This window comes from Ictalurus furcatus, chromosome 20 (genome assembly GCF_023375685.1).
Source record: "Ictalurus furcatus strain D&B chromosome 20, Billie_1.0, whole genome shotgun sequence".
Lineage (NCBI taxonomy): Eukaryota > Metazoa > Chordata > Actinopteri > Siluriformes > Ictaluridae > Ictalurus > Ictalurus furcatus.
The window spans coordinates 22,416,944-22,444,127 of NC_071274.1; the positions used below are offsets into that span (position 1 = coordinate 22,416,944).

The following is a 27,184-nucleotide window of genomic DNA, read 5'->3' on the forward strand; positions in this document are numbered from 1 at the left end:
ATTATTATTATGGAGTGGCTGTGGATCAGGTGGTAGAGCGGGTTGTCCACTAATCGTAGGGTCGGCGGATCGATTCCCGGCACGTATGACTCCACATGCCGAAGTGTCCTTGGGCAAGACACTGAACCCCAAGTTGCTCCCCATGGCAAGTTAGCGCCATGGCAAGTTAGTTGCTACCATTGGTGTGTGTGTGTGTGTGTGTGTGTGTGTGTGAGAATGGGTGAATGAGACACAGTGTAAAGCGCTTTGGATAAAAGCGCTATATAAGTGCGCCATTTACCGTTTATCAAAGATTATTAATTGTATTTTTTTTTTGGTGCAGGTGAAATTTTATTCCATCGCAAAAGAAACATATATTTCTTTGCAAACTAGGCTCTAGAAGTCTCCTCTCTTCTTTATTCCTCGGGATATAGTCGTTATAGTGACATCTGGTGTTCACAACAGGAACTTCATTTTAAACCTTAAAACTAATGTATTTTTGATTTAGAAAAGAATGAAATAAAAATTATTAACCAGTGAAACTGAGGTGTAAAAATGAAGATCATCAAATCAGCTCATTTAAGTCAGGTTTTAATACAATTTATTGATTTAATAAATATAATAAATAAATATTTAAAATATTATAGTATAGAGAGATAATTTATGATGATATTGAGGGTATATCCTAATATCACCCATTCCTACTAGCTCTAACTTTTTGGGGTGGCTGGGTTCCTCACTGCACGCGTGTCTGCGCTGCGTTCCTCACCTCGTGCGTGTCCGCGCTGTGTTCCGGAGAGCCCGCGCTGCGTTCCGGAGAGCCCGCGCTGTGTTCCGGAGAGCCCGCGCTGCGTTCCGGAGAGCTAGCGCTGCGTTTCAGCTCGGGTGTGGGTTCTAGCTTGGGTGTGGGTTCTGACTCCGACTCGGATTCCGAATTCCTGAAGTCCTGGACCCGGGGATGTTGAGGTTTACGGATCGTGGCTTTGGCGGCGTACGTGTGGACCTGCAAGGCGTCGGAGGGGCTCAGGGTCCTGTGGAAGAGCAGGCTGGCCACCCCGGGCTTGGTGGAGGACCAGGGTAGGGCGGACAGACAGTGAGAGGCCATGGGGACGGTGGCGATGGACAGATGGCTTTTCCTCGGGGCCTGAGGACACTCGGAGGTCACCGCGGCGTTCTCCGATTTAACACAGACCGCGCTCTCCGAACGATCTCCGAGCTTCAGCCACTTCCTGCTGTCGGATTTTACGCTCGACTGACTGCTGCACTCTGAAACCACGATACAGCACGTTCACATTTACTGCACTCCAGTGATTAGACAGACAGCTAGAAAAACAGACAGACAGGTAGAGACATAGAGGAAGACAGACAGAAATGGAGAAAGATGGATAGAATAAAGATGGAAAGATGGAAGAATGAGATAAATGAGAATGAGGAGGAAATACGGAAATACAAACAAAAACAAACAAACGAAGAGATAGACATACTACGGATGGAGACGAGGGCTAGAGAGACAGACAGACGAGACAGACACGGAGACGGACAGACAGACGGATAGCCAGATTGTATTCATGGACAATTAGATAGGTAGAGAGAAAAACAGATATAGGCAAACAAAAAGAAAGAGATGGGGAGAAAGAGAGAATAAATGGTGAAAGAAAGAAATACAGAAAACTATTAAATAGAAAGAACGAAAGAATTTCTTATGAATACGTGCAGTACGAGGAGGAGAGCGGTGTAAGGAAGGTACCGGTATTGTCCCGGCTCGGCTCGGCCCGTGGAGACAGGCGTCCCTTCTTCCCGTACTCGGAGTCGTCGTGCGGTGCTTCGCTCTTTGGCAGAACGTCATCCGGTACCTCCAAACACACACGGTGCCTCTTAGTACCGATTCTCTGTTTGGCCACACTGAACACACACACACACACACACACACACACACACACACACACAGCCAAATTACTCACCATCACTCTAAAAAATAACATTAAACCACAAAAATCTTGGCACCTTAATATCCATCTGGACAGAAACTACACTCCCGAAAGATACGTGGATTTCATTCGAACCTTTTTTTAGACGAGTCGTTGCTCTGGTTCTGCGTACACGGCTGTCGATGGCCGAAGTTTCCTTTCTTGCCTCCCAGGAACTCCGCCGCCTCTGGAGTGGGTTTGGTGTGATCGATGGGAGCGTTGTCTTTCCCCGCCAGCCACAACTCGTAGCGCTCGGGCTGGAACTTCCTCACGAACACGTCCATGGAGATCTTCACCATGTCCTTCCGACACGAACACTGTGTCCGAGAGAGCGTCAGCGCATCAGGAAAAGAGACAAAGCTAAAAGTAAATAAATAAATAAATAAAAAACTCAACCATACCAGAATGGCCTGCTTTCCGTAATCGATCCATCGCTGCGTGGCGAAGTTGGTCGACTCGGCGCAGTTAAACCCGTGATTGAATCCGGCGTGGTAGCCGTATGGGAACGTCACCATAAACTCTCCAGCTTCCTGAGTGACCTACAATCCACAAAAACACGCCGGAACGCATCGAGTCAGATACGAATCCTTATCTAAAGCCGGAAAATCGATTTGGTGAACACATGCTCACCTTTTCGAAAGGGATGCCGTATTTCTTCAAAATGGACGGAGAGATCAGAGTCATCTTGTGTCTGAGAAAAGCTTCGCAGTTTTGAGAACTTCCGGGAAAAAATCCTGCACAAGTAGAAGAGCGGAGAGGACGCGTTTCAGGATTAACCATCACTTCAAATACATTTCAACTGCAGTTCAAAATATATCCAGCAGGGGGCGAATGACCTGAACTCGGCCCTCAGTATGAAAATAAACTCCAAAACCCCAAGAGGCATTACTGCAAATAATTTATGATTCAGTTTATCATTATCGCACAAACAGAAAGTCAATAACTTTCGAGTCTAAACAAATAAGAAGCGGAGACACCACATGACACCGTGCGAGGTTTGTAAAAGTTGCTTCAAATTAAAAATTCGTTTCGGCAAACTTAGAAAGTCATTTCTGATTTCGTTTAGGGATTCTGAAGGTAAAGACGGAGATTCTGAATGATAAACTGTATGTGAATACGGATGTGATTATTCAGATTGTTGGTGTTTCTGTACGAGACAGGATTAAACTCCGCTCCCGCGTACCTTTAGCTAGACGCTCCAGTCTCTTCCCGTGCTCCGGAGGCACAGAATACCTGCGAAGAAATTTTAGAAAATAAAATTTAGAAATGTTCTCCGGGGGAAAGTTCCCAATAAATCACACACACACGTTTTCCACAAACCAGGAGACGCACCATGACTTTGGTTCCCCGAAGTGAAGGTAATTAATGCTGTAGAGGTCCATGTCCTCTGTGTGCCAAGCGAACGTGGTCTTCCACATGCCAAAGTACAGGTAGGGCGTGTTCACCCCCTCGATGGTGATGCCGCTCTCGTGCTCCACCGTGTCCAGGATGGTGTTCAAACGGCCCACGTTCCACTCTTCTACATCCTGAAGTGGGCGCAAATGTACATTTAGCCGAGAGATAACGCACAGAAATAATACAAGAGGAGGAGGAGGAGGAGATCACTCACGGGGTCGTAGAGCGTCCCGTTCACGTCGGCTCCGTAGATGGGAGGGTTGAAGGTGACGTTTTTCCAGTACTTCCTTTCGAGCTCTTCAAAGTCGTCGTAGCGAGGGCTGCAGAACCTACAGCGAGGAGAGAAGACAATTCAGGGAATCATCACCACGACAACAATACAATGCTTTCAGATTCAGAGAGGATTTACAGGCCATTAGAGCCTGACGGAAATCTGGATTTGAATATTTCCTGACGATTAAAACCCTTTCCTTTCTGCTTTAGTTTACATCTCTGGGTCACGTGAGAGCTACAAAACGTCAAAAAGCTTTATAAAAAATTCTCCCTTTAAGCATCAAACATCGGGTCACCTTTTAGTTCCAGGGTTATTTTAAAGCTTTCAGCTACATATCTAAAGCAATAACTGAAGTAAGGTAAGGGTGCGAGCGCGGGTGCGGGTGCAGACTCACTTGTCGCTGTTGGCTGTTTTGCGGAACTCCTTCACGGTCATGGGTTTCTTCTGGATGTTGTACTGTGTGAAGAGCCCGGACTGACCCGTCACCACCTGCTGGATCGGCGCCGGGATCAACAGGTCGTCGATGTCGTCGTACGAGCGTCTGGGCTTCCACTGCTTCGGAGGGACGACCTGCGGACCAACGCCACGCAGTAGATTTCATCCCAATATCCAATTTTCCAACAATTTAAAAAATAATAATTAAATTGTATTTGAATTGCGTGTACCTTGGCCAGGCCGGCTCTGTGCGCTCCCTGAGACTCCATATACGCGATGTAGCGGCTGAAGCTCTTAAACTCCTCCATCGTCGGGTAAAACGTCATGATCCCCTTAGAGGAGGAAGACGGCGAGTCGGACGCCATCCTCTCTCCCGGGCCGGTCCGGTCCGATCCGATCCTGAAACCAGACACACTTTATTCAGAGCTGGAGAACTCGAATTAAAAGACTTACGGATCCGGTGGAACTCCAGTTAACGTCACATGAACCGACTGTCAGCTCCGAATTATTATTTTATTCCCCCCTTCAACATCATAACATTCACCAGAACATTCCAGGCATCTGCGATAGCTTTACAAAGCACGTCAGTCAACAAACAAATAAACAAACAAACAAAAACAACAACAAAGTCAACCTGTTCAAAAATGAAGAGCATTCAACGCTAGATTATTGAATTGTATTTTTTTGTAATTTAAAAATAATAAAACAAGCATTTATCTTAAGCTCCAAGTTTATTTTATTATCTAAACATGCGAAAGATTATGACGCATGAAATGTTTTTAAAATTATAATAACTGATATAATGCACAATATTGTCCACTGTTACATGGTTATAAACTAGGCTAAGCTAAGCTATCACATAGTATAATCAGCGCGCGCGCGCGCTCGCTTTCTCTCTCTCTCTCTCTCTCACTCACTCACAGAAGTGTAACTTCACTTAACACCTTTGTGTACACATAACACAATAAACCACGCCCCGGCCCTAGCCACGCCCCTCTCTAGTCGAGCCACTCTGATCGCTGATTGGCTAAAACAAGAGTCTCTTTAAAAAGTCTTACGGCTAATACTAACTTAGCTTGCTAGCTAGGCCGTGATGCTACACCGCCCGGAAATGAGAAAACATTCAGCGGACGTTACAGCTACAGTTTAAAAGCTCAACAGCACCGTTAACTAAAATGCAGAAATAAAGACAGGAGACGCTGAGAAAAGTTGATTTCTAAACCGAGATAAGATTCAGAGCTAGCATTACTCTACAGTACAACCGGTTAGCTAGGTAGCGTTAGCTAGTTCAACTCCGGGCAGGCGAAATATTATGTTAAAATATTATTTCTGTAAGAGTTCGAGGTGTAAATGAAGAAGTACGTACCGATAATGTCGAATAAAACACGGGGAAATTCCCCCTTAAGGCTTTAGCGATGTTCTGTCACTTCGCTGATCACCGGACGTTTAAAAGCCGAAACCAGTAACCTCCATTAGCTCAGCAGTGCGCATGCGCGCTGTGGATTTGTTTACTATGGCCAGGAGGAACCATAACCAATCACAGCGCGGTCACGTCCCGGGTTGCCAGATTGAATATTATTAGAACAGCCACAAAAAAAACGTATTTACGTTTTGGCAAGTTAGCGCCTTGCATGGCAGCTCTGCTACCATTAGAGTGTGTGTGTGTGTGTGTGTGTGTGTATGAGACAGTGTAAAGCGCTTTGGATAAAAAGCGCTATATAAGTGCAGACCATTTAGGATCACAGGCATCTCCATAAAATCATGTGTGGCTCGACAGAAGAGATTAAGATTCAAAACAGGTTCGCGTCCCCAAGTATAAAACTTGTTTCATTTCATTCATTCAATAAATATAAAGCACTAGTATATATATATATATATATATATATATATATATATATATATATATATATATATATGAAATGCACATTAATATAAATAAATACAAAAATATTACAAATATATATATATTTGTAATATTTTTTAAAAATCCCAATAATTTTATTCAGTTGTATTTCATATTCGAGTTGTCCTTTTTAATGTAAAATTCATTAAAAAAAAGTGAAATTCCCATTTTAAATTGATAGAAATCCAAGATTAAAATCAGATTCAGCCTTTTGTATTCACTTCTTTTATAACTGTCAAAAATCAAAAAAATCAAAAATAAAAGAATCTAAAAAAAAAAGGTTTAGAACAAAAATGGTGGCAAAAACCCCCAGTTTTTTTCCATTTCCTGCCTAGACTTAAAATGTAGCATTTTTAAGACAAATGCCCAAACACTGGATAAGAAACAAGAGGTCGATCTGAGACACACACTACGACTTAGCAATAATCTAGAAGATTAAATGACACACATCAACTTTTACTTTAGTTAGGGAAAAAAAATACACACGAAATGAAGAAAAATGCTGAAACCTCATCGATAATCACGAGGAAGGATGCTGATAAGATCTTACCGCTAAATATTAAGATACCGCATTGTGATTGGTCAGCAGAGGACGTGTTGATCAATTCTCTATAACAGCAGATCTGACAATAGTGCAGCTGCACATCACAGCTTTATATTAATATTAACATTAACGCGCTCGCTACATTACAAACATATCGTTTCTATAGCAACACCTCGTACACAGAGGCTCGTACGTCAGACGCTCCACAAAATGAAGCATTCGTTGATTTAACTTTTATGGAAGGAGTCTCCAGTGTCAGCGCTTTGTAACAGCCAGAGGTCAAGCTGGAACTTTTAAGTTTTACGACATCTTCAGGACGGACGAGTTTACGCTTCTTTCGCGGATCCTCACGAGAGAATGGAGAGATTCTGGTGACGTATGGGCGTAACCACGCATTCTTTGGGGGGGAGGGGGGAGTCGTGTCCCCTCCAATGTTGAGGAAATACCAATCTGTCCCCCAATATACAGTTCAAAATATTTTCTATATGTCCCCCTTTAATGAACCCTGCCAACGGATCTGTCATTTCTTCATCTATTCTATTTATTTATGTCAATTCCTTTTTAATATATTTCCGTTTGTTAAGGAAAATAGGTGTGTGCCCCCCCCCCCAATTGAACACTTGGTTGCGCCCAAACTCACCACAAGTTGGTTGATATATTTGAGCAGCTCAATCTGTAAGAAATGGAGACAGCAGCAAAGTGTAGAAAAGTGCAGCAGAGCATACGAGCTTTTTTCAGACAGTAAATAACTACATACCTAAATAGTAGGTAACCTTAGCTTAGTATAGAAGTCATCATACTACACCATACCATGGCTTGGTTTGTTCTTAAGAACGTCAATTAACTGTTGATATTACCACACCCATGAAGGAGGCTAGGCTAACGTCAGGTCCAGTTTTTCACCATTAACATTACCTTCACTTGTATATCCTCCCCCGGGTTCACTGTGAACCCTCACGCTGTGACAGACCGTTAGAAATGCGAGTGAAAGTGAGGAAAGTTGCACAGAATTTCGTTCTTTTACACTGCATACTAGAGTAAAGTCGGTTGGACGTTCGATATTCGCGGATATGAGGAAATTAAGGGACCGTCTCTAAAGTTACATACGACATTGTTAAACACGTTTCTAACTTCAAGAGCATTTGAACGGAATGACTTACAGTCATATAACCGACTGGAAAGTGTTCATGTAGGTGTCAGGTATGACGCACACCTTTTTCAGATTTTTGATATTTAACCCTACAATGCATAAACCAAAAAAAAAAAAAAAAAACCTTCACGAATGCATAAAGGGGGGTCAATAAATCGATGTCCTATTAATGAAATAATTTAAAAAAAATATATATATATATATATGCATACATATATATGTATGAATACACACACACACACACACACACACACACACACACACATATATATATATATATATATATATATATATATATATATATATAAATTATTTCATTAATAGGGAATCTATTTTTTTTTAAGAAAACCATTCAATCCAGTACGGGTCATTTTGACCCCCTTTATGCATTCGTGAAGGTTTTTTTTTTTTTTTTTTTTGCATTGTAGGGTTAAATATCAAAAATCTGAAAAAGGTGTGCGTCATACCTGACACCTACATGAACACTTTCCAGTCGGTTATATGACTGTAAGTCATTCCGTTCAAATGCTATTGAAGTTAGAAACGTGTATAACAATGTCGTATGTAACTTTAGAGACGGTCCCTTAATTTCCTCATATCCGCGAATATCGAACGTCCAACCGACTTTATTCCAGTACACTACATTTGGGCTAAGGACAACTAAGTGATTTCACAGATATAAGGCTCAGCATAATGCTGAGGTGTGCGAGCTTGGCAACGAGAGATATGGAACTAATGTCTGAGTTGTGGCCATATCGTAGTTACACATTCAGAACTGGTTATGGCAGTTTGTCTTTAGAATTAAGAAAAGAAAACTCCAGTACCCTTTACATAGCTAACGTTTCAGGTTACCACTGTATACTGTTGTACACTTTGTACACTTATTACATAGCAAGCTAAACAGCATGATGACATTAACATCATAAATGACACCAGTTACACAAACAGAATCTTCAGTTGATCGAATTAAAATGATCATCTGAGTCACTCATTGCTCTTCTGGGAAAATAATGGTACCTGGTCACAATGCAGGCAGGACAGCATTGCTTGGAAGCATCCATGCGGAAATTGTATTTACAACATATATAGTGATGAATTTAGTTTCATAGGTCCATCTTTTCTGAGTTTGTTTAAACGTCGTGATTGCGTGTTTAAATGTTAGCGTGTGTGGTTTGTCTACACACATCTTAGCTCGCCTCTGCTTGGTGTGGTGGGTTTCATGGTAGGTTATGGAGTAGAGAATACATCTGCCCACAGAACGTCCACAGCACCCTACAATTTCCCCATGCTGTGGGAGCTTATATCGCTCAGAAATCATGTGAATTCAAACGGTAACTGTAATCCTAAAACGATGTTCTAAATATGCAAATTTTCAGTATCAAACTTTGGATGTTGGGGGAGGGGCTTGGACCCCCCTAATGTCCATACCATGGTTACGCCGTTGTGGTGACAGAACAACTGTTCATAGCTGCGATAACGTAAGTAACAACAGGAATGAAGTGGAAATCGGTGGAGAGTCGGTGTGGTATAAGAGGAATAAAACACGAGACGGAAAACGTCCTGTTTTAGGAAAAGACTCAACCTGGTGGTTGATTTAGGAACAGTAATTCATTCCTCACTTAATAATCACTTTAAAGCGTCCAAAAGGTCCAAAAACACTTTAACGTGCTCATAATTTAAACTGCAACGTTACCTCCCCCACAGTGTCACAAACGACTCGTTAAATGATCCGTTCTAAAGGATTTGTTCTAAACTCCTCCTTTCAGAGAGCATACTCTGCTCTGATTGGTCAGACGTCCCAGTCTGTCGTGATACATTTACAAACAGCTCTATAACACGCTACATGAAAGGGAATATTTGAAAAACCATAATAGGTGAAATTTAATATAACGAAGAAATGTGAAATTTTAAGCAAGGGATTAGTAAATAACAAGGCAGAGTTACAGTGTAATACTCTCTCTGGCAGACAGGAGGCGCTTTTGCCACAAAAGAAGTTCATTTCCTAATTAATTTCCACAAATTCCGCCGCGTGTAATCCGCAGGGAGCGAGGCTTTGATCCCAAGCTCCAGCTGTGGAAAGCGTCCCATTTTCCCCATGACAGAAAGAAGGAATAGATACTGTCCCGCTGTGTGTCTCCTCACAGCCGAATCTGTCCTACTACCCCCTTCTCATCCCACTGACTCTAGCCTCGATTTAAACCGCATGCAACCAGAAGTGTTTCGGACTCGAACAGACATCAAAGCGTGTGGGAAATGAGGTAAACGTGTGATGTCATGAGGCTGAGGTTGAGGCGGTGACTCCGAGACTCTTTTCCCGGATCCAGAAAGGGAGCGGTGACGAAGGAGGCCGTCCGTCTGTCTGTCCGTAGACGCATTTCCCCCTCGGGAACGTTTCGAACGACTACCCGATCTGCGGAACTCTCCTGAATGAGAACTACGCGGTTCCTGAACGAGTTCCTGGTCTGTTTTGACTGACCTACATTGTCTCGAGTGAAGAGAGAACTCTCACTTCCAGCACTTCCAGTCCTAGAAGTGAATATATGAATATATTTGAATATATAATGACATCATCGTGACATTCTGTCGTTATTTCTCGCTGTATCTTGAGCAAGTACCAAAAACACCAGGAACCTTTAGTCGGTTGACGGCAAAACGCCGTGTTGCAGCAGGAAAAGATTCTGAAAGGAAAATTCCACCCTGAACGCTTCGTATACTCGTTCAATTTTTGTAATTAACACGTGATCGAGATTTCTTTTTTGGTATAAATATATATATTTGTTGCTCAGTTTTGTGTTAACGGTTTCACACATTACCCACAATGCCGTCCTGATAGCGGCGCAGCACCATCTTTAGCTAAAGTGAGTGATGATGCGGTGGCGCTTTAGAGTTTTAATCTGAACACGCCATCACGTAGGTCGCCAACTAGCCGAGCTGATAGAGCCGCACTGCATCCTGGGACGTCGCCACTAGTTCTGCACTGGATTTGCTGCTGGAAAAGAAAGAAGCGCTCGCTCTCGTTCTTTCTGCGTCTCAGCTCTAACGGCGAAACCTGACCGCCACGAAAATTCGAATCTGCGTAGTAACCTACGGAATTAAATTCGTGCCAAAAGTATTGGGACGTAACTTTTTACGGAAGGAAAAAGTTCACGTCCCGCCATTCTGGCGCAGACCTCGTGTGTGGGCGGGGCTTAACAGCAGTTTACTCTCATTGGTTAGAGAGATTTGGATCGACAGCTCGAGCGTCCGGTTGAGGAGGAGGATGACGTTGACGCCGATGATAACGACGCTCCGTCCCATACATCTTTCAATACAAACATCTTGTATATAACGTATTATTTTAATTAAAAAAAAAAGGTAAAATTCAGGGTGCAGTTTTCCGTTAATTAAATCGAACCACTTTATAGATTTATGGATTAAAAACAAACAACACAAAAAGAGACTTCAGACGTCAGAGTGTTGTACAAAAAAAAAAAAAAAATTCCCAAAACAATTATTCAACTTTATTAACATCAACATTTTTTTAAATTCCAGTTGTTTTTTTTTTTTTCTTTCTTCTTCTTTCTTCTTAACGAATAGAAAACAGAGTGTGTATACAACAGATTTAAACCTCTACGGCACGAACCATTCACAAGGTAAAAAGGAAACTTTTGGCCAGCTTAGTGTGTGGTTATAATCAGGCCTCCGCTGTGCTTCATCAGAGACAACACACACACACACACACACACACACACACACACGCTCGCACTCTCACACACACACTCACATACGCTCGCACACGCCCGGACACACCCGTACGCGTGTGGTGTGTGTTAGGGTTAATACAGTAGATATTACTTTTCGCAGGATTAATACAGATTTCACCCCCCCGCAGTCTCTCCGTAGTTGGTACGTCCCGATCGTGTTCGTCCGGAAGAAGTGACGACTGATCGTATATCTGTAGCTGTATATATACTTTATGAATAATATTTATACTTTCTCATATTTATACGTGTATATTTATATATTTATATTTTTATATATATATATCTATATATATATATCTATATTTCCGTATAAAAAGTTCACTTGTGGAGTGGTTAATACTGTACACTTGGATGAGAAATCAGACTCGGGATCAAAACGTATATATATATCGCGTGATAGATTTTTAACGCCTCGTATACAGTAGGCGCGCACCGATAATCGAATACGCCGTGTATCCGTGCTATTTAACACGTATATATTGTTAGCGAACGTTCCACAGGAAGTGCCGGCCACATGACCCGGCTCCGTCCAATCAGCATTAAGTGGCTACGGAACCGGAGGTGGATGTAAATGTGTGTGTGTTTGTGTCTGTTTATTTATTTATTTACTTATTGTGATTCTAACCGACAACATTGAGATCGTGATAATAACTATTATCGCGATGTAAAAAGAAACGGAACATCGGCGCGCGCCTTTACGCGCGAACGTCTCCGCCGTGGCGTGTGTGTGTAGCGTCGCCGCTGTTGTATCTGTAGATTTTTTTTTTTTTTACGTCGATATTTTCTTTTCTACAAAGTAATGAAGTTAACCCGCTGCGATTCGTCGAATAATAATAATAATAATAATAATAATAAAAATGACAACTCATATATAAAAGAAATGAAAAATGTTATGAATGAAATCCGACAGCAGCGCTGAGGACGAACAGCGCCCTCGTGTGTTAGTACGTGTTAAAAAAAATCACACACCCTGTGTGCTCAAATAACCTAAAAAAAAAAAAGAAAGAACGAGAAATAAAATTACAATTAAAATTAAATAATAATAATAATAATAATAATAATAAAAATACCAGTACCGGTTTGTGGAAAAGGAAAAGGCGCGGAGGCCGTTAAGACGAGAAGACGATGTTAAGCGATTATTAAAAACATCAAAATAAAAAGTCAATCTAAATAAAAGTCAGAATAAAATTTTATAATGATTAAAAAATGAAAGAAATAAAACGCTACCAGTAGCTGTTTTGTGTGTGTGTGTGTGTGTGTGTGTGTGTGTGTGTGTGTGTGTAAAATTAAGAGTTCAGAGCTGCTGAATCTGAATATGCTGAATGTGAGTCAATCAGGAAAGAAAGTGTGTTGTGTGTCATGGTTGTGTGTGTGTGTGTGTGTGTGTGTGTGTGTGTGTGTGTGTGTGAGAGAGACACTCGACACACACACACTCCTAAGTGTTTTTGTTGTTGTTGTTGTTATTGTTCCCGGTAGCTGAAGTCCCGCAGTGTTACGTTGCATAGTGGTCGAAACTCCCCAGATACTCCAGAGCTGCTCGGTAACACAGCTGGTACTGGTCCTTATAGGGAGAACACACAGACAGACACACACACACACACACACACACACACACACACACACAGAGAGAGCAGGGTTAGTGTTCAGTTCATTTCTCATCACAGAATTCCTCATAAATAATAATGAAATAATCAACACGTCTGTTTATACGCAAATGTATTTTTTTTCGTGAGTCTGTTAAATGAAACAAAAGTAAAAAATTGTCATGGCGTTATCGTTGTCGTGGCGATGTGGGTTTGTTTTCTGCGTTTTTAAGTGTTTAAAATATCATTTCAAGCTGAGCAGGTTTTAAAGAATACAAAATCGGATGGATATCGATATCAGCTCAAGCTCGGCTGAACAGAGGTGTTGAGTGACGGTGTTGAGCAGAGCGGATGGTGTTGAGTGACGGTGTTGAGTGACGGTGTTGAGCAGAGCGGATGGTGTTGAGTGACGGTGTTGAGTGACAGTGTTGAGCAGAGCGGATGGTGTTGAGTGACGGTGTTGAGTGACGGTGTTGAGCAGAGCGGATGGTGTTGAGAGGAGGTGTTGAGAGGAGGTGTTGAGAGGAGTGGATGGTGTTGAGAGGAGTGGATGGTGTTGAGAGGAGGTGTTGAGAGGAGTGGATGGTGTTGAGAGGAGTGGATGGTGTTGAGAGGAGGTGTTGAGAGGAGTGGATGGTGTTGAGAGGAGGTGTTGAGTGGAGGTGTTGAGAGGAGGTGTTGAGAGGAGTTGGATGGTGTTGAGAGGAGGTGTTGAGAGGAGGTGTTGAGAGGAGGTGTTGAGTGGAGGTGTTGAGAGGAGGTGTTGAGTGGAGGTGTTGAGAGGAGGTGTTGAGAGGAGGTGTTGAGAGGAGTGGATGGTGTTGAGAGGAGGTGTTGAGTGGAGTGGATGGTGTTGAGAGGAGGTGTTGAGTGGAGGTGTTGAGTGGAGTGGATGGTGTTGAGAGGAGGTGTTGAGTGACGGTGTTGAGTGACGGTGTTGAGCAGAGCGGATGGTGTTGAGAGGAGGTGTTGAGTGGAGTGGATGGTGTTGAGAGGAGGTGTTGAGTGGAGTGGATGGTGTTGAGAGGAGGTGTTGAGAGGAGTGGATGGTGTTGAGAGGAGGTGTTGAGAGGAGGTGTTGAGTGGAGTGGATGGTGTTGAGAGGAGGTGTTGAGAGGAGGTGTTGAGAGGAGTGGATGGTGTTGAGAGGAGGTGTTGAGAGGAGGTGTTGAGTGGAGTGGATGGTGTTGAGAGGAGGTGTTGAGAGGAGGTGTTGAGTGGAGTGGATGGTGTTGAGAGGAGGTGTTGAGAGGAGGTGTTGAGAGGAGTGGATGGTGTTGAGAGGAGGTGTTGAGAGGAGGTGTTGAGTGGAGTGGATGGTGTTGAGAGGAGGTGTTGAGAAGAGGTGTTGAGTGGAGTGGATGGTGTTGAGAGGAGGTGTTGAGAGGAGGTGTTGAGTGGAGTGGATGGTGTTGAGAGGAGGTGTTGAGTGACGGTGTTGAGTGATGGTGTTGAGCAGAGCGGATGGTGTTGAGAGGAGGTGTTGAGTGGAGTGGATGGTGTTGAGAGGAGGTGTTGAGTGACGGTGTTGAGTGGAGTGGATGGTGTTGAGAGGAGGTGTTGAGTGACGGTGTTGAGTGACGGTGTTGAGCAGAGCGGATGGTGTTGAGAGGAGGTGTTGAGTGGAGTGGATGGTGTTGAGAGGAGGTGTTGAGTGACGGTGTTGAGTGGAGTGGATGGTGTTGAGAGGAGGTGTTGAGAGGAGTGGATGGTGTTGAGAGGAGGTGTTGAGTGACGGTGTTGAGTGGAGTGGATGGTGTTGAGAGGAGGTGTTGAGTGACGGTGTTGAGTGACGGTGTTGAGCAGAGCGGATGGTGTTGAGAGGAGGTGTTGAGTGGAGTGGATGGTGTTGAGAGGAGGTGTTGAGTGACGGTGTTGAGTGGAGTGGATGGTGTTGAGAGGAGGTGTTGAGTGACGGTGTTGAGTGACGGTGTTGAGCAGAGTGGATGGTGTTGAGAGGAGGTGTTGAGTGGAGTGGATGGTGTTGAGAGGAGGTGTTGAGAGGAGGTGTTGAGTGGAGTGGATGGTGTTGAGAGGAGGTGTTGAGTGGAGTGGATGGTGTTGAGAGGAGGTGTTGAGTGGAGTGGATGGTGTTGAGAGGAGGTGTTGAGAGGAGGTGTTGAGTGGAGTGGATGGTGTTGAGAGGAGGTGTTGAGTGACGGTGTTGAGTGACGGTGTTGAGCAGAGCGGATGGTGTTGAGAGGAGGTGTTGAGTGGAGTGGATGGTGTTGAGAGGAGGTGTTGAGTGACGGTGTTGAGCGGAGTGGATGGTGTTGAGAGGAGGTGTTGAGAGGAGGTGTTGAGAGGAGTGGATGGTGTTGAGAGGAGGTGTTGAGTGACGGTGTTGAGTGACGGTGTTGAGCAGAGCGGATGGTGTTGAGAGGAGGTGTTGAGTGGAGTGGATGGTGTTGAGAGGAGGTGTTGAGTGACGGTGTTGAGCAGAGCGGATGGTGTTGAGAGGAGGTGTTGAGTGGAGTGGATGGTGTTGAGAGGAGGTGTTGAGTGACGGTGTTGAGTGACGGTGTTGAGCAGAGCGGATGGTGTTGAGAGGAGGTGTTGAGTGGAGTGGATGGTGTTGAGAGGAGGTGTTGAGAGGAGTGGAGGTGTTGAGTGACGGTGTTGAGTAACGGTGTTTATACCTCGGTCTGCACCATGGCAGGTCTCTGAGTGCGCAGAGTTTTAACCGTCTGGAACAAATCCACCACTCCTTCATATCTCATCCTCTCCAGAACAATGCTGAGAGTGATGAACACCCCGGTCCTGCCCACTCCCGCACTGAGGAACCACACACACACACACACACACACACACACACACACACACACACACACACACACACACACAGTTACAGCACTCAGTTATCATCGGTTATCCAAAACCAATATATTTTCGTTAAGAATCCATTTTGTGAAAAAAAGCAAATCTGCGTGAATATTAATTTATGCGTTCCTTCCTCAACCAATGAGAACGCACCTCACTGAATAAAACCGTACTCGAACACACTGCAATACACCGTTAAAATAAAAAAGCTCAATGATTTGATTATTCCGTGTAAAATCCGTAACTACAAAAATGAAAATCAAGCACAGTTTTTTTAGCGTTCCATCCTGGGATCAGCGTTGAGTAGGGCTGAGCGATACGACAAAAATATCGTATCGCGATACTCGAGGACATGATTTCTACGATACACGACGCGCAGCAGGACAATATCATTCTCCTAACAAACTCCGCTAAACAGCTGCAAAATAAACGATATCTCAGGAAAGTGTATCGCGTAATCATGTATCACGATATCTGTGATATATCGATATATCAGCCCAGCCCTGGTGGTATGAAATTAAAATATATATCAGTAAACCGTTATAAGATCTTCAGATCTTTTGTACGTGTGTGTGTGTGTGTGTGTGTGTGTGTTACCTGCAGTGCACAGTGATTGGTCCGTCCTGACCGAACTGCTCCTTGGTTTTATGCACTTGGCCAATGAAATCGATGAATCCCTCGCCCGTCTTCGGCACGCCCTGCTCCGGCCAATCGGTGAACTGGAACTGGCGGATCGTCCGCGATTGGCCGTCCTGAGGAGCGCGAGGAAACAGGGACGTTTATTATTTTTGGAAAATTACATTGGGAGGCACAGAGAAGCTTTTAACCAAACACACACACCCACGCACGCACACACACAGATACGCGCGCACACACACACACACACACAGCATCTGGAGTTTCTCTCCATCAGAGTGAAACACTGGAGAGGCTCCATATGGCTTCTGTGCAAACATGTGTCTAGGGTGTGTGTGTGTGTGTTTGTGTGTGTGTGTGTGTGTGTGTGTGTGTACGCTAAAGCTTTTGCATTACCATGACCCTATTTTGCAGCAGACAGACAAAAAAGGGAGAGTAAGACAGCCACAAAGAGTGAGACAGAGCAGGAGTGGCAGAAGAGGGGGGGAGTGAGACACAAACAAGTGAGACAGAATGAGACAGAGTGAGGCAGAATGAGACAGAGTGAGGCAGAATGAGGCAGGAAGAGAGAGCGAGGCAGAATGAGGCAGGAAGAGAGAGCGAGGCAGAATGAGGCAGGAAGAGAGCGAGTCAGAATGAGGCAGAGCGAGTCAGAATGAGGCAGGAAGAGAGAGCGAGTCAGAATGAGGCAGAGCGAGGCAGAATAAGACAGGAAGAGATTGTGAGTCAGAATGAGAGCGAGGCAAAGCCTTCACTTGCATATGACTCAACACACACACACACACTCTGAGAAACACAGACAAAAGTCAGCTACAGTGAGACAGACTGAGACACAGTGAGGCAGGTGGAACGGTAGAGTAGTGGAGGCGGAGGCAGAGGCGGAGCGTCTCTCGTACCCTGGCGTCGGTGACTTTAAACTCTCGCAGGATGTACTGAGGCATGTTGTACTCAGCCATGGGGTCGACCACGAAGTACTGATAACGGGCGGAGCGCTCGGCCGGCCAGTACTGATGACACTTCTCCTGCAGACAGACAGACAGACAGACAGACAGACAGATTAACTGGTGTTGAATTATAGACTACATTTATTTATATTCTGATCAAAACCCCGTGGTCACGCTACATTACGACCGTCCACACTTCTACACTCTGATAAAGCCGCTCGCTCTCAGCGGACCGAGTCTCACCGGGCTTTAACGCCTCAGAGACGAGACGGATTCTTACGCCCGCTGGCTCCGACACAAACACGAGCAGAGAGGAGCGCCGTTTAACCCCCGGGTGACCGGCGTCATGATTTTATTACACACGCAGCGTCCCTGAAGGAACAGCGCACGCCGTAAACACGTACATCTCCAAAACCATCGTAAACAACCCGGGAGAAAAGCTCTGATCGGCTCATGAAGCAAAACATCTCCGCGTTTTAGTCCACACCCGGCCGAGACGTCCAGCTCGGGATCTCTCATAAAACAAACCCGTAATATCGAAAAGAAATGCAGCTACATGAGCGTCCAACACGTTGCCAGATTTGCCAAAACTCAGCATTTCAGTGGAAAATCGAGTCGGAATAATCGAGCAATTTATCGAGCACTTTATCCACAATGTTTGGATTTTAATAATTATTTATTGGGAGAAAAAAAAAAATCATCTTAGCGAGTCAAAATATTGTAAATATTTGCACAACTTTATGTAATATTTATTATAATGAGATTATTACAAATAATTACTCCATAAAGGACTATCATAATCAAGATTCCTTTACATGGAATTTACTAAGATATATATATATATGCATATATTTTGCATTGTTACAGTAGCTTGCTAGTGAGCTTGAGCTAGCTAACAACACTATCACGCTAGGCTATAAACCATATTAGCGTAATAAGAGTGAAGTTATCTGATTGAACAACGTACCTTTATCATAAATTATTTTTTTCTAATCTGAAACGAGCCTCTTTTTGATGTTTAGGTGTAAAGCGTACGACGTCTCGCGACTACGAGCTTTAGTCTAGTGTTCGTCTGCCGCCGCCGCCACCACGGGGCGTTTCCTTACCCGTCCCATCTCGCGGAGTTTGGTCAGCATCACCACGATGGTGGAGTTGTGCTCCCACAGCATCCTCCAGAAATCCTCCGTGGTCTCGGCCAGAGGACCCTGAGTGGCGATGTACGCTTTCTGCTGCCTGTAATACACAGACACACACACACAGCGGTTACGTGGGTACGGTTTCCGTTTACGCTGTTACTATAGCAACGATAAGGTGTACCGTACGTTATAGAACCGGCGTGTTCATGTAAACCTGTGGCTTGCAGCTGCACTACTGTCAGAGCCGCTGTTATAGAAAACTAATCAACACCTTCATGTCTGAGCGATCAGACGTCTCATTATTTAATCAAACAAGGAAGTAAAAATAATCCATCAATCAATCCATCCATCCATCAATCAATCAGGCATCCTGAATGCAGCGTGAGTGACACCACTAGGTGGCAGCAGCGCATCATGGATACTGTGGATTTGAAACATCTCTTTCGTTTGGCCTCACATCTTTCACTGTCTCACTCGCGCGCGCACACACACACAGACACACACACACACACACACAGACACACACACACAGGGGTTAGCAGCTAATGAAGGTGCTGCAGGCGAGGCAATAACGTGGAAGCTGGAGATTAAAGTCTGCTCAGGGTCTTGTTCTGACAAATGAAGAAACGGAGAGCAGAAAGGAGGAGACACACACATACACGGATAGAGAGAGACAGAGACAGAGCGAGAGAGGGACAGAGAGACGGAGAGAAAGAGATAGAGAGACAGAGGGGGAGAGAGAGAGAGAGAGATAGACTGACAGAGGGGGAGAAAGAGACAGAGAGACAGAGGGGGAGAGAGATAGACAGAAAGAGATAGAGGGGGAGAGGGGGAGAGAGAGAGACAGAGAGAGATAGAGAGAGAGACAGAGGAGGAGAGAGATAGAGAAACAGGGGGAGAGAGAGAGAGACAGAGAGAGAGATATAGAGAGACAGAGGGGGAGAGAGACAGAGAGAGAGATATAGAGAGACAGAGGGGGAGAGAGACATAGAGAAAGAGATAGAGAGACAGAGGGGGAGAGAGAGACAGAGACAGATAGATAGAGAGAGAGATAGAGAGAATGAGAGACAGAGAGAGGCCTTCCTCTGAGCTGGACTCTGAAAGCTCCACACAGTAGCAGTGATGATGGTGTAATTAAAAGATGTATTGGAAGAGGCTCGGGTTTCTGTAACGGAACACGTTTCCACCCCGGAGACACCAGCAGGATTTATCCGCTTATGAATTGGGATGAAACCTGTTACCACTCGCCTGTACACTCCCCCTGTACACTCCCCCTGTACACTCACACTCCCCCTGTACACTCCCCCTGTACACTCCCCCTGTACACTCACACTCCCCCTGTACACTCCCCCTGTACACTCCCCCTGTACACTCACACTCCCCCTGTACACTCCCCCTGTACACTCCCCCTGTACACTCCCCCTGTACACTCACACTCCCCCTGTACACTCCCCCTGTACACTCCCCCTGTACACTCACACTCCCCCTGTACACTCCCCCTGTACACTCCCCCTGTACACTCACACTCCCCCTGTACACTCCCCCTGTACACTCCCCCTGTACACTCCCCCTGTACACTCACACTCCCCCTGTACACTCCCCCTGTACACTCACACTCCCCCTGTACACTCCCCCTGTACACTCCCCCTGTACACTCACACTCCCCCTGTACACTCCCCCTGTACACTCCCCCTGTACACTCACACTCCCCCTGTACACTCCCCCTGTACACTCCCCCTGTACACTCACACTCCCCCTGTACACTCCCCCTGTACACTCCCCCTGTACACTCCCCCTGTACACTCACACTCCCCCTGTACACTCCCCCTGTACACTCCCCCTGTACACTCACACTCCCCCTGTACACTCCCCCTGTACACTCCCCCTGTACACTCACACTCCCCCTGTACACTCCCCCTGTACACTCACACTCCCCCTGTACACTCCCCCTGTACACTCACACTCCCCCTGTACACTCCCCCTGTACACTCACACTCCCCCTGTACACTCACACTCCCCCTGTACACTCCCCCTGTACACTCCCCCTGTACACTCCCCCTGTACACTCACACTCCCCCTGTACACTCCCCCTGTACACTCCCCCTGTACACTCACACTCCCCCTGTACACTCCCCCTGTACACTCCCCCTGTACACTCCCCCTGTACACTCACACTCCCCCTGTACACTCCCCCTGTACACTCACACTCCCCCTGTACACTCCCCCTGTACACTCCCCCTGTACACTCACACTCCCCCTGTACACTCATACTCCCCCTGTACACTCCCCCTGTACACTCACACTCCCCCTGTACACTCCCCCTGTACACTCCCCCTGTACACTCACACTCCCCCTGTACACTCACACTCCCCCTGTACACTCCCCCTGTACACTCCCCCTGTACACTCACACTCCCCCTGTACACTCTCCTGTACCGATTGTGCTCCAGCTCGGATTCGGAGGAATATGGAGACGGAGTAATCAGTGGGAATGTGTTTCTACCCGAGCGCATCGACACGACACGAGCGACGCTGCACTACACATCTGGCTCTAACAGGGACACTCGGTGCTGAGAACCGTCCCGTCGCGTGCGGGGAATCGGACACCGCGTCCCGGAGCGATGAATCCCGGCGGCGCTCCGAGTGACACCACGTGTAAAACAGGAGCACGTGTGGAAAAACACTTCATTAAGAAACGTGCCGCTGCGTCGGGATCCATCGCCACTGCACATATTTACAGACCATAATGAGAGACAAGTCTCTGCAGAGCCGCTCTCATTACACACACACACACACGCACACACACACACACACACACACACACACGGTACGACAGCTTTAAACAGTTCATACGCAGCTTTAACCCCTTTTCACTTTTATCACTGATGAAAAGAACGACCCTGACTTCTCCACCTCTGCCATCTTTACTACAACATTCTACCTGTCTGTCTACCTGTCTGTCTGTCTGTTCCGTTTTATCGAACAGGTCTGTGTGAATATCTGGGAGATTTCTGAGATATTCTTTTTGTCTGTCTATCAGTCTCTAACAGTCTATCTTTCTGTCTATCCACATCTGTCTGTCAGTCTGTTTAAGTCTTTGTGTCAGCCTTTGTATGTTTGTCTGTCTGTTTAACTATCTGTCTGTGTGTATCTGTCTCTCTGTCTGTCTCTCGGCTTATATATCTCTTTGTTTGTCTACCAGTCTGTCTGACTGTTTATCTGTCTGTCTCTGTGTCTGTCTATATATTTGTCTGTTTGTCTTTTTAAATATCTGTCTGTCTGTTTACCTGCCTGTCTGTTTATCTTTCTGTCTCTCAGTCAGTCTGATGAGTAGCTAAAGAGACGAGTGGACATGGTGTCTTGGAGTGTGTGCGTGTGTGTGTGTGTGTGTGTGTGTGTATGTGTTACCTGTAACCATCGATGCAGCTGGCGTTGATGTAGTCGGACCCCTCCACGCCTCTGATTGGCTGCAGACACACACGCGTCGACTCGAACGGCATGATGTTCACCAGTCGGTTCTTGAACTTGTTGCACGGCAGGTTGGCGCTGATGAAGCGTGATGTGTGAGCTCTGGAGTTGGCCAGCCTCTGCACACACACACACACACAGATTTTTAATACCATTAATTAAGAATAATAATAATAATAATAATAATAATAATAATCCTGTACAGCGAAGGACGACAGAATCACGACTGCACAGCAGACTTCAGCTCCCCCTAGTGGTGAGTTCCGCATAAACATCCTTATCACACCGCTATACAGCTAAAAAAAAAACAAAAAAACCTTTCCATGTTCTGTTTCCTTCCTGTTCTGTAACGACAATAATGAAGAAGGAAAACAGGAAAAACAAACTGCAGTCCTGTAGCCGTCTTAGCGTGGGAAAATAAAGCAAAGCTCAAAGGCGACACGTTTAAAAGCGTAATGTTTCGAGTCTATAATATTTCAACAACATAACACCTGGTCCTAAATAAGCACAGGAATCCTGATTACAGTCCATCGCCGCTTTCCTACGTTTGTCTCTTTCGAGCAAAAGTTTATGAATAAACGTGAAGTTATTATTTAAAAAAAATTGTAGCTAGACCTGCAACAATAAAACGTTTTTGGATGAATAATTATCGATTAATGATTTAACTGTGTTTTATAATATAAGAATACAGTAATAGTAGTAATAATTCATTAAACCACTATGACTTAACACTTATCACGTTCACCTCACACCTCCAGGGTTGGGGGGGTTAGATTCCTGACGCTACTCTGTGTGTGTGTGTGTGTGTGTGTGTGTGTGTGTGTGTGTGGAGTTTGCGTGTTCTCCCCGTGCTGCGGGGGTTTCCTCCGGGTACTCCGGTTTCCTCCCCCAGTCCAAACACATGCATGGTAGTCTGATTGGCGTGTCCAAAGTGTCCGTAGCGTATGAACGGGTGTACGAGTGTGTGTGAGTGTGCCCTGCGATGGATCGGCACCCCGTCCCGTGTGTACCCCGCCCTGTACCCCATGCTCCCTGCGATAGGCTCCAGGTTCTCCGTGACCCTGTAGGATAAGCGGTACAGAAAACGGATGGATGGACGGATGATCTGCTTAAACCTCCACTTTGAAGTGTTGATGTGGTACCTGAGACGGGGTTTGTCTGATGTTTTATTAGATACTGTCTCTCAGAGCCGAATTAAACACACACTTCGATAGCGGTTTGATGGACAGTTTAAAGTTTTCCGAACAATCGAAAGCAGAAAGCGTAAAAAAGAAGAAGAAGAAGAAAAAAAGGACAAAGTGCTCAGTTTCTGTTAGACAGGTTGGAATAGTGGAGTGTGGGAAAGTGTAATGGAGTGTAAACGAGAGATTAAACTCTATGTGTGTGTGTGTGTGTGTGTGTGTGTGTTGGCCGGGCGGTGAGCGGAGGCGTGACTGGCAGCACCAGAGCACAGATGGGCAGCGTGGAGTGAAACCCGGATCCACAAATGTTCCTTCTGCACCAAATGCTACTTTTATTTTTTTTTAACGCTTTTTTTGAAACACTGCTGATTTCATTTAACGTAATTTTTTTTTTTGTACTGCTGCATGACCCGAACACTAATATTTACATGTTTACCGTCACGTCCAGACGTCCGGGCCGACTATCCAAAAAACGTGTTACTTCACATATATCACGTATCCAAAAAACGTTTTGTGTGTGCGAGAAATTCTCGAATGAAATGGAAATAATTTTTTTTTTAACTCTCTAGTTCTAGTCTCTCCAGGTAGGTAGGTAGCTTAGTTACGACTAACAACATAATCAACAAAATTAATTTAAAAAAAATCGTAACAATAGATTACCCACACACTCAATCACGGTCAACAACAGCAACAACAACAACAACAACAACAACAACAACAAAAATATATATATATATGTGAAAGTTTCTACAAAGTTTGATCAACAGATACATGGAATAAATAAATAAACACTGCAAATCAATTAAAGACACACATTATAACTAAGAAAAGGAGGAAGACTGAAACTATATCAACATACAATCAACATTAAAAATCTGAAATACTAACGAGTCATTTTGTCCTAGGGGTGCACAAACTTTTGCACTCGACTATATGTAGCTAGCGGTGTTGAATTTCTAAATCATGTGCTAAAAAGGTACAAAATGCAGATATTTAAGTGTTTATTTTAAAAAAGATATTTTATACTAGTGTGTGTGTGTGTGTGTGTGTGTGTTTCAGACCTTAAACTCGAGCTCCATGGAGCTGACGGTGTCTCCGGGCGGGGGCTGGCTCAGTTTTTGGATGTGTGTGTAGAGGTTTCGTGCCGGGACCTCGGTGACGCCGCAGGTCGCCGCCTCCAGCAGCGCCTCGTGGATGAAGATGTATTGATCCTCCGTCTGCACCATGTAGTTCCTCTGAGAGCGCATGCACGTCACGTGGCCGTAAATGTCCACCGTCTTCTCGTGCTTCATGCGCTCCAGCATGGCGTCGATCACGATGAGGCAGCCGGTGCGACCCACGCCGGCACTGACGGGTTAAAACAAACAAACAAAAAAAAAAACCCAGATTCAACGTGTCTTCATTGTTTCTCGTTCATATCCAGAATCAACTTTTACTAACTGAATCACTGATTACTGAATCGCTTAACAATAACTGAATCACCTACCACTAACTGAACCACTGATTACTGAATCACTCAACACTAACTGAATCACCTACCACTAACTGAATCACTCATTACTAACTGAACCACTGATTACTGAATCACTCAACACTAACTGAATCACCTACCACTAACTGAATCACTCATTACTAACTGAACCACTGATTACTGAATCACTCAACACTAACTGAATCACTCATTACTAACTGAACCACTGATTACTGAATCACTCAACACTAACTGAATCACCTACCACTAACTGAATCACTGATTACTGTATCGCTTAACACTAACTGAGTCACTTATCACTAACTGAATCGCATACCACTAACTGAATCACTGAATCGCTGATTACAAACTAAATCTCTCTTATAACTCACCGAATCCCTCATCAGAGATTACTAACTAAATCACTTATCGCTAACCGAAACACTGATTAACTGAATCAATAACTGAATCACTCATTATTAACTGAATCACTGACTACCGTATCGCTTAACACTAACTGAATCACCTAATACTAATTGAATCATCTGATTACTAACTGACTCGCTAATTACTAACTGACTCACGTATCGCTATCCGAGTTGCTGATAACTAACTGAATCACTGATTAACTGAATCACTGATTAACTGAATCAGTGATTAATTCACTGCAGCTATTTGTGTTAATACAATCTTTTCATATGTATGCAAATCCGCCATTGTGCACGTCACCGTGTCATCAAATCTAGTTAAAATAAAACAGCAAATGTACTTCAGACACAGAGCTTATCTTTAGGGTAAAAGATTCATCTGAACTTTTTTTTTTTTTATCAGAACTGTTCCTTTAAGACCGTATCAGCTGAATTCCGAATAACCGACGTACGCGGCGCCTGTGAGATGTCTGTGTAACGTAAAGCGTTAGCTCACCTGCAGTGCACCACCATGGGCCCGGCGTCAGGAGGGTTACATGCTTTAACCCTTCGCAGGAAGGCCAGGATGGGCGTAGGGTACTCGGGCACGCCGTGATCCGGCCACGCCATGAACTGGAACTGTCTCACCTCTCTCTTCTCACTGGAGCCGTTCTGATACGGAATAAATGTAAAAAAAATGAAACAATAAAAACAGAAACAATGAAAACGCTCAGGATTTCACCGAGCGGGAAAACGTCCAAGTATTTAAATCCGAAAATCCTCCACTCTGTGAATAACGAGGAGGAGCAGATGGATTTTAAATTTCATTCATCCTGCCATGTTCTCGCAGATGGAAACGTGTGTGGTGGTGTTTTCTTTTTTTTTTTACCTTATAAAGTGCAAACGTGCGCACGCTGTACGTCGCCAGCTCCACCGTATCCAACATGGTCACCTGGATCATTCCGTACGTTTCTGTTCCACGTACCGGCCAGTACTGGTCACACTTCACCTGAGACATCACACGAGAAACACAATCTGAGCAAATAACGCGCACAACTCTCGATCGGGAAAATAATCAACAACGTACAGCAGAATTTCATTATCGCACGTCTTTTATTCCTTTTATACACTACAGCGATTTTCCAACGATTCCCATGTTTTTTCAAATTTTTAAAAACGTTTTATTAAAGAACATCACCTCGTACTTTTTATCCATTTACGGTTACGTTTAAAGCTGACAGGGCCAAACATTTTTTTTTTTTGCAGAAACCGTACAGCTCAAACTCCTCTGGAGAGCTGGAAAACCTACCTTTACCGCCTTACCTCTGACTGACACCGGAGACTCCTTCCATATACGTAACGGAATGCTACGTAAATGCGTCGGAAATCTTCAGAGATAACGCACTTTTAAATCAATCAATCAATCAATCAATCAATCAATAAATCCGTTCATGGAGCGTTGAAACTCCCGAGCAGGGACGCTAATAACACGATTTCGAAAACGAACCGACACCTTGTGTCCAATCAGAATCGAGCGTTGAACAGCGTTACGAATGTCGGGACGGTGGGAATCTTATTACGACGTCACACCGTGTGCTTCCTCAATCACAGTTTGGAAGGTGACGCGTTACATGAAAATCTTTAATCCCGAGGTAAAGTGTGAACGATTATCAGCAGCAGGAACGATCCAAAACATCACGTCCTGAATCCACACGCATCGCTCTGTCGTATTCCTCTCTTCCGTGTCGCTTTTGTCCCCGATCTGACCTCCCGTCCATCATCTCGCCCGGCGCGCGGCGTTTTTCTCGGGTCGCGGCAGCTCCAACACCCAGCGGCTGTCAGATGTGACATTTCACACTCCGGATATCTGCACGACGCTCACACTTACGCACTGACGTTTTTCCCGACACGCTTTTTGTTTTAGCGAAGAGCGTCACGAGCCATTACACCGCAGCATCCGACAGGCCACTTAGCCTCGACTGCTCAACCTTTCTCTTTTCTTTCCGGAGAGAGATTTATATTTATATTTATAATATTCTGAATCCATCACCAAGAACATTTTTTAACTTCACCTGCTATGAACCTCACCATCCTGATCGCACGCCGTTAGTCTTACCCGCGTCGTATATATATATATATTTCGAGGAAA

The 27,184-nt window shown here is 44.8% G+C and overlaps 2 protein-coding genes and 2 long non-coding RNA genes across 13 annotated transcripts in view; 2 read left to right on the forward strand and 2 right to left on the reverse strand.

The window, feature by feature from the left end:
- Nucleotides 1-563: 563 nt before the first annotated feature.
- kdm4ab (lysine (K)-specific demethylase 4A, genome duplicate b) lies at nt 564-7,569 on the reverse strand. Of its 4 annotated transcripts, XM_053651285.1 has the most exons (12): nt 7,413-7,543; nt 7,138-7,170; nt 4,281-4,449; nt 4,010-4,185; nt 3,556-3,670; nt 3,279-3,472; nt 3,130-3,179; nt 2,577-2,680; nt 2,348-2,485; nt 2,043-2,263; nt 1,727-1,881; nt 564-1,245 (listed from the first exon to the last, which is right to left on the reverse strand). In XM_053651285.1, the coding sequence occupies exons 3-12, from the start codon at nt 4,413-4,415 to the stop codon at nt 716-718; spliced, it is 1,818 nt and encodes a 605-aa protein (XP_053507260.1). In that variant the 5' UTR covers nt 4,416-4,449; nt 7,138-7,170; nt 7,413-7,543; the 3' UTR covers nt 564-715. The 4 variants fall into 4 exon arrangements, with proteins under 4 accessions (XP_053507260.1, XP_053507257.1, XP_053507258.1 ...); XM_053651282.1 differs by lacking the exon at nt 7,138-7,170 and having other exon boundaries at nt 7,413-7,569; XM_053651283.1 differs by lacking the exons at nt 7,138-7,170; nt 7,413-7,543 and adding an exon at nt 6,504-6,640.
- LOC128624021 (uncharacterized) lies at nt 6,738-24,549 on the forward strand. 2 transcript variants are annotated; one of them, XR_008388713.1, is made up of 3 exons: nt 6,750-6,868; nt 21,827-22,232; nt 24,217-24,549. It is a non-coding gene; the product is annotated as an uncharacterized LOC128624021 (long non-coding RNA). The 2 variants fall into 2 exon arrangements; XR_008388712.1 differs by lacking the exon at nt 21,827-22,232 and having other exon boundaries at nt 6,738-6,868.
- LOC128624022 (uncharacterized) lies at nt 9,039-12,398 on the forward strand. Its single transcript, XR_008388714.1, has 2 exons — nt 9,039-9,125; nt 9,690-12,398. It is a non-coding gene; the product is annotated as an uncharacterized LOC128624022 (long non-coding RNA).
- Nucleotides 11,133-27,184, reverse strand: part of ptprfb (protein tyrosine phosphatase receptor type Fb) — a 163,521-nt gene continuing 147,469 nt past the window's right edge. For all 6 annotated transcript variants that reach the window (XM_053651277.1, XM_053651281.1, XM_053651279.1 and 3 more), the window contains 9 exons: nt 25,925-26,044; nt 25,553-25,707; nt 24,219-24,504; nt 21,917-22,095; nt 18,480-18,606; nt 17,326-17,451; nt 16,391-16,545; nt 15,613-15,748; nt 11,133-12,951 (listed from right to left, as the gene is read on the reverse strand). In XM_053651277.1, coding sequence (XP_053507252.1) covers nt 12,883-12,951; nt 15,613-15,748; nt 16,391-16,545; nt 17,326-17,451; nt 18,480-18,606; nt 21,917-22,095; nt 24,219-24,504; nt 25,553-25,707; nt 25,925-26,044 — 1,353 coding nt within the window. In that variant the 3' untranslated portion in view covers nt 11,133-12,882. The remainder of the gene's footprint in view (nt 12,952-15,612; nt 15,749-16,390; nt 16,546-17,325; nt 17,452-18,479; nt 18,607-21,916; nt 22,096-24,218; nt 24,505-25,552; nt 25,708-25,924; nt 26,045-27,184) is intronic.